The sequence below is a fragment of the Aplysia californica genome, unplaced genomic scaffold (assembly GCF_000002075.1).
Source record: "Aplysia californica isolate F4 #8 unplaced genomic scaffold, AplCal3.0 scaffold00076, whole genome shotgun sequence".
Classification (NCBI taxonomy): Eukaryota; Metazoa; Mollusca; class Gastropoda; order Aplysiida; family Aplysiidae; genus Aplysia; species Aplysia californica.
This window is the reverse complement of record NW_004797346.1, coordinates 1,338,665-1,346,071: the sequence shown is the minus strand read 5'-3', so window position 1 is coordinate 1,346,071 and position 7,407 is coordinate 1,338,665. Positions and strand designations below refer to the sequence as shown.

Here is a 7,407-nt window from a genome sequence, read left to right as displayed (position 1 = left end):
CGGGGATATGCGCTATACAAATGCTATCTATTATTATTATTATTATTATTATATGGTATGGCTATACCACCCTGATTATTTTGTCCTACTTTAAGTTGACTTATGAAATCAAAGTATTTCTGAGCTGTATTTTATTAGCAATTCAGATACATGTAGATATGTGTTTGAACACCTGATTTTTATACCTCATATCTCTGTCCTTTTCAGACTGTTCTTGGCTGGACCCCATAAACGTCTTATTGCTGTGGACTGAGCACAAATGTGCTGAGTCTGCATCTACAGTGCTGGATGGAGCCCTGCAATCAACACCGGCTGCAGTCTGTGTCTCATTTCAGCCTATGGAAAACAGGGGGTTCAGAGAGATGGAGTTTTTATGAACTATTGTATTGTAATGGTATATCACAAGTTTCGGTTTCAATGAAGTTTTTTCCTCTTTCATTTTTTCTTTCGAAATTCAAAAAGTTTGGTACTTTTGATACTGTTCATAGCCATGTTCTATAATTCAGGAAACACATTTTGAAATGTTCTATGCTGATGACACAATTATTAGTTTAATTACTTGAGTCTTGATTTATTGAAGTAGAACAGCTTTCTTTCAAAGAGAAAGGTGTTACAACATGACACTTATAGTAACTCAATTGACCTTGTTCCCATTACCTATTATCAATCTGAAGTGAAGATATTTTGAAATTTTTGACTTGAAGAGATGTATTACAAATTGACCTCAATGGGACCAGCCTGTTGTAGTATGTGATATCATGTCAGATTGTACTCAGTGTGTGAGGCTAGAATTCTATAGTGTGAATGGTTTTGTTTTTTCTCTCCCCTTATTTTGGTATTTAGAACTACACAGCTGTGACATTGTGATTAGGTATGGGTGAAAGATTGCAGGTAGGACATAGCCTTCAGGGATTGTGTTCTAAATGCTTCCTCCTCTGTAATTATTGTACTTGCCACGGTTGCATACAACAGCTGGTCGTGTATGTGTTTTGAGGTTCTTTCCTTGTGTCATGTGTATTGATTATAATGTATCCCATACTCTGTGTACTAGTCTAGTAATGAAAGCTTTCAGAAACGTTCTCTTGAATTTCTTGAATAAATAAGTCAACGATTCCTGTATTGTAGGATCAATTTCTGGATGATACAAGCTTATCTGTCACCTTTGATCTGTAGATTTGATGTTAACAGGTTTTATGAGAGTGTTTGTTTGTGGAAATGGTTGACATCATTCTGAATTTCCAGTCTCTTTTTGTCATTACCAGTGTTTTCCACAGATAATGTTTATGTGTATTTAATATCTGGCTTTGTTATGTCTCATTTTGTGTTCTGCCATACAAAAGAAGTCCTGCTCATAGTAAATTTTTATATTTGTATATACTCAATATAAAGGACAGTAGCGTCCACTCTTGTCTGTGCACTGAACAGTGCTTTCAACTCTTCTGTATTCTTTCTAGTGGTGTTGATAGGTAGCCTAGTAGTTAGGCTACCGGACCCATAATCGCGAGATTGTGGGTTCGGGGTTTGAGCCTCAGCTCGGTCCGACATTGTTTTCTTGGGAAAGACACTTTACATGAATTTCCTATTTAGCTCGGTCCTTTCGGAGATGGACGTTAAACTTGGAGGTCCCGCCTCTTAAATAACCTAATAGTGCTGAGAGGGGCGTTAAACCTATACCATATCACCATTTGTCTCTCTCTTGTCTGTCTGAAAAATGTTTCTGATCTCGGTCTTTAGATTTGGCTATTGAAATTACTAGTTAGTCTTATGCTGATGTAGATAACTTCACAGTTGCTGTTTAGTTGGCAGTAGAGGCATAATAAAAACTAGTATTTAAATTTATTAGTTGCAATGACCTGTTTAGAAATATATTTTTTAAAGATCGTTTTCTAGTCCTTTATCACAATGTTTTGAGTACTCAAATTTAGTATCTGCTTCTCTTGTGAACTGGTTTTTCTAGTGTCTGGCTGTGTTATCTTTTCTATAGAGGTATTCTGATTGTAGTGGCATTACAACCAATAGGGTATGGCTTTTTGATGACAAATGTGCCTTACACTTATTTGTGGGACATCATGAGTAATATTATGGAACAAGTTATTTCCCATGTTGCACTAGAACAGTTCATGGTTCTCTATCTATAGTTGCAGGATGATTAGTTATGGTGGATACACATTTCACAGTCTTGCAAAATTGTTTTTTGGACTGCATAATAATATGTCTTGTCGGGCCTGTTATTTTTGTTTTTCTTTATTTTTTTTAGGGGGTTTTTGATTTTACTCTATGTGTGCATCTCCATTGAGTCATTTTGCGAATTACATCAGATACCATAGACAGGCATCCTCAGAATCTGTTCTAAGTGTATATCTTCCTGATCAATACAGTATAATTACACCCACTTATATATAAATAATATACATGTATATGCATGTATATCAGTCCTGTTTGGTTCATTTTTGTGTCAAGTGGTGCAGTTTTGAAAGTCTTCTTTTTTTCAAAGGTTGTTTTATATAATTTTATACTTTTGCTTTCGTGTTTTGTTGTAAATATTTATCCTCTTTGTTTGAGATATTAAGTTTTTTTGGGTGTGGATGACTTCACATGTTTGGCTTTATGTTTTTGAGTGTTCTAGGGCTTCTTGCAATACGTTTTACACTAAACTTGAGTTGTGATGTATACTAGAATTAGGGCATGAAAAAAAAATGAAATTGATACCCATCTTACATACATTTTTATTTTTCTCCTATGCAAGCTTATTTTAGGGAATAAACTTTTAATAACCCATTTTCTGAATTTGTTTCGTTTTTGTCTATGTGAGTGGTTTGCAGATGCTCTGGTTCTTCTTTCTTATAAAAAATCTATCATCTTTATCTCCCCTCCTTCTGTTTTGTATTTGCTACTCTCTTCTTGTAACACCTCTAATCTTCGGCACTTTTTTACCTTATTGTGTTGCAAGTGGCATAAAACTCTTACTGAAACAACATTTTTGTCTATTACTAATTTTTGGGTTTTTTAAAAATTGTTCTCAATAGTAATTAAGCTATTTCCGGTGACTATTGTCTTAATCATCTTCCTAGCAAAACTTGGCTAATAATGGGATTCGCCATAGATCACACCTCAATGGCATGCCTGTTTACTCCAGAAACAACTATTGTTCAATGTTTTGTTTAATGAAAAAATTTCTTTGGTTTTAATAGAGAGGTTAGATTTTTATTGTAGCTTTGCAAGGACACCCCGCGACACCCAGCGGTACAAACGGAAGAAAAAAGTAAGTAAGTTGCAAGGACAAGTTTATTTGAAGAAATTGAAAGGACTGTCCACCATCATTTTCTTTATGCTTACTCTGGGATGGAGGAGGGGAACGCTTCCTTTCATCTTATTCAGAAGTCCCCAATGGGTGGTTGGCGTGTGCTCTCTTGGTGTTTATCAAACATCTATCGTTATTACCTCAAAATAAAATTTAAAAATTTTTAAAAGACTTACGCTTTATCTTACGAGCGTGACGACATTTTCCCATCAGAAAGATGGGGAAGCTCCACAAATTACTGTCGTTGCCTTGTGCAAAGTCAAGGACATGCCTTACGTGTACAATTAAGACAAAAACGCTGCAGTTTCCTGTAGTAGGAGCCTTCAAATGCATCGAGCAATTCGACAAAAGAACGGTCCCTGGAAACAAATATAAGTCAGTAAATCCGAAGTTCTGTCTGAAATGTCCGTACTACGATGAAAAGTCTCTCTTAGGAAATGAACAGTGGACAAGATGGCAAAATTTAGTGTGCAGAGAGAGAGAGAGAGAGAGAGAGAGAGAGAGAGAGAGAGAGAGAGTGAGCAACCAGACAACAGCTTTAACTAAACAGAAATGAAAACTCATTAAACACTATTGAAAGGGCTAAAGACACCGGATAACTACCATGAGCTGCCACACTAGTAGCAAGTGATTATCTCTAGACTTAGAATAAAAAACAACACACGCGGCGCAGACAAAACGTGTATAGATGTTTTCATTAAACCAGTAGTACAATCACCAAAATGCTTGTGTGGAGATGGACCAAACTGTGGAACACATCCTTCAGCAGTGCAAGACAGACCTGAAGGGTGGCCAACCCCGTTGACACCAGAGGAGAAGCTGGACTGGCAAACAGAAGAAATGTTCCGATCAGGTTGGCCCAATATTACTATGATAGATAACGGACTTCACATGTGATGCCATCAAGGAGGAGGAGGAGGAGGATGTACCACATCAACTTTAACCGGTGTTTGGGCTGAACGTTTTGCGCTTGTGAGTTCAGTTACCGTGGTTTTTGCTTTTTGCTTTTTTAAATTTTTTTTTTTTTTTTTTTTTTTGGGGGGGGGTATTTTGGTATCTCCGTCTGTCTTCTGGGACATTATATTATATCCCTCTCATCTAGGGTTGGGCCCGACAGGAGTAAAACGTCTGCAATTTCATTTTGTTTTCATTTAAGCCAACATAAAGTAACCTCTTTTGATTTTGAAATATGTACACAGTTTATGGTATTCTTTTGTGTTGTGGAAATGGTTGACGGACAATCAGATGTGACCCCAACACAATGTTCGATTTTATAAAGGCCACTGGCCTTTACTCAAAACTGCAGTTTTTGCTGTTTAAAATTAAATATAATAATATTGGTGTTTTCCAAACTGGAATTGTATCGAAGCGGACATTGAACAAAATCATGCCATACTGTTAACTGTTGTAAATGCAACCAACTTGTGTTGCTCGGGCTCATGATACTACGACTTTATGTAGTTGCTAGCGCCTTAAAACTCTTTCTAAACCAAACAAATTCTGATGTGATCTGTTTCCTCTACTTCGTGTATCTTATGTCCTAGTCATTTCCCGTTCACTGAGACCCAGTGGAGTAAAGTCCTTCACTTTGCTTGCAGACACATTATGTAGGCCTTATGTTAATTCGAATCAGTGCTTTCGGGTGATAGGGGAATGGGGCGTTACTTGAAGATTCTTTTCTCTCTTTTTTGTCTGTCTGTCTTATCTTTCTTTTGGCCATTATTATGTTTCTTTTTACACAAACGCATATACGCACACGCGAGCGCGCACACATATATATATACAGACGCAATGAATTCGATTTCCATGTGATGGGAATATTTTATGGAAGTATACCCGTCTCTGTTGGGATATTGCACCTTAGGAAGCCTGGTTTTACTCTAGTCAAAGAAGATGGCCTCTTGAAAGATGTTAAGTATCCATGACGGTATACCATTTGCAGTGATTCAATCCTTCGATATTTTTTCAGCCCGTCTGTTTGCACGAGGACCTTATGGTCATGAGTGCTTTTTATTAACGAAAAGTGAAAAGACTAGTCCTGGTTACATCATGAACTTCATGAAGTCGAATGCATTGGTAACTTGAACATAATACGAGCGTACATATTCATAACACTTATTATTCTGAGCAAGTTACAAGAAAAAACTAAATAATATCATTATTCATATTCGTAAACAACTTTTAAAAAAGCACATCTACGTTTAACCTTGGTTTGCAAAGAGAAATTAATAGCACCAAGGCCCTTTTTTATGGGGGGGATGCAATCATTTTGTTCTTCAAAAAGTGTCTAAAGGGAAACAATTCATTTACAATATAAGATGATTGTGTTACCTCCCGTGCGTTTAACAGCCGTTTTGTTGTCTCGTGATCAAACAAAAGTTCATTTTCAAGGATCGGAGGGTTTTTTTTTATTTAACAGACTAAACCATATATTTATTGAACTCAAGAGTAGCTGTTACTACGATTGGCGGTCTTCACACCCGAATATCTTTCAGTTTCTCCTTATACCATATTATTATTTAAAGCTGTCGTCATGTCTGACCAAGCTACAGTTGCCCTTGAATTTATACAGACTAACGACACGGTCTTCTCAAAAGCGGAGCACACAAGTGTAGTGTACTGGATCTGGGCAGATGTGCTGATGAGACGAATGGTTCAACAAAGAGCAAAATACTATAATAACAACCACAAATATTCGGCTATCAAATCATAAAAGGTCCATTTGATGGAAAGGTGGGTATAAGTTTTTGTAAATTGAACTGGATTTTTGCTGTTATTGTACTTTTTTTGGACCCTGCGCAATTCTATCATTTGGCGCTTTTGTGATTAGTAATAACAACAAAGTGCGCTGCATTTTGAATTTTGAAATTAGCTGTTAGTCTTAGAGTAAACATACAGAAGAATGTTTTATGTAATATAAATAGATAAATAAATAAATAAATAAATAAATAAATAAATAAATAAATAAACAAATAATAAATAAATAAATAAATAAATATGTTACTTCACTGTTATAACGTTAATTGCTAAGTTACACATTTGTGTTGGCAAAGCCTTAACTGGAGATGGCTACAACAACTGATTAGTAAGTAATTGTTTAGAGATCATGTTAGTCCTACATTCCTCAGCTCATTCGGGTCACGAGGTGGACACCCTCTTTCCCGCTCCCCAGTGGAGTCATCTTTACAGTGTAAACGACGTATCCAAAAGTTTGCACGAAGTCTCAAAGTATGATGGTGACATTGTCAGTATTTATACCTAAACTACTGGGCCAAGACGAGTAGGCAGAGGGGAATAGATAGAGATCACACATTTTGCTGGGCTGTGTTTCTGTATTAAATTTTGCATCTGTACGTTTCATCTCTTCTTAATATTATTATGTATGCACTTACGTTGATTTTAGTATACCTTTATCTCATGGAGTGTTTTCAACCGAATCACTTATCGAAAATAACAAGTACCATGACTTGTGGGTTGACCTCTTAGTTGACTCACCGTCCCGTGGCGAGTGGAGTCATCACCATACGATGAAACCACTTTACTCGAGGGAAGCCCCCCCCCTTTTTTCTTACTAAAAGTAAATCTACAGCCCTCTCCAGTTAAATCGTTCATACTACATGTAAAACACTTTTTTAAAAAATAATATAATTGTAATAGTAAAGAATAATTTTAATTTCGTGGATAATCCGCTGACACGGGAACCTACCGCTGTCGCCGTGTCAGCTGACGATTTTACAATTAGTATTTATTATTTGCTAAACTAGTGGTCTAAAGTGGACAACCCCTCTTTCATTGGAAAGCTCACCCAAAGCCCTATTTGGTAGATTCTTTTTATTTGCTTTCGAATTAGGATCGCTTTGCATGGCGTTTGTTTTCGGTCTTTTGTTTAGCACGCGCTGTTTCTATACAAAATGGCGAGCTCTAGGCGACGTGGTTTGATGCAGACTGAAGAAGCCTTTGAGTTGTTTATGGATGATGGCAGTGATGAGGAGTTATATCTAAAGTTAAAAGAAGAAAGTTCATAATATGATAAAGATGATGAATCTGTACCATTGGTTGGTAGATCTACCTGACCCCAAAGTCTCATGTTGTCTAAAAGATTTTTC

General features: G+C 36.5%; 1 protein-coding gene across 4 annotated transcripts in view; it reads left to right on the top strand.

Moving 5' to 3' along the window:
* LOC101861649 (aquaporin-8) overlaps positions 1–1,543 on the top strand; it is a 43,593-nt gene extending 42,050 nt beyond the window's left edge. For all 4 annotated transcript variants that reach the window (XM_013080168.2, XM_013080166.2, XM_013080167.2 and 1 more), the window contains exon 6: positions 208–1,543. In XM_013080168.2, the coding sequence (XP_012935622.1) occupies positions 208–253 (46 nt within the window). In that variant the 3' untranslated portion in view covers positions 254–1,543. The remainder of the gene's footprint in view (positions 1–207) is intronic.
* The last annotated feature ends 5,864 nt before the right edge of the window (positions 1,544–7,407 follow it).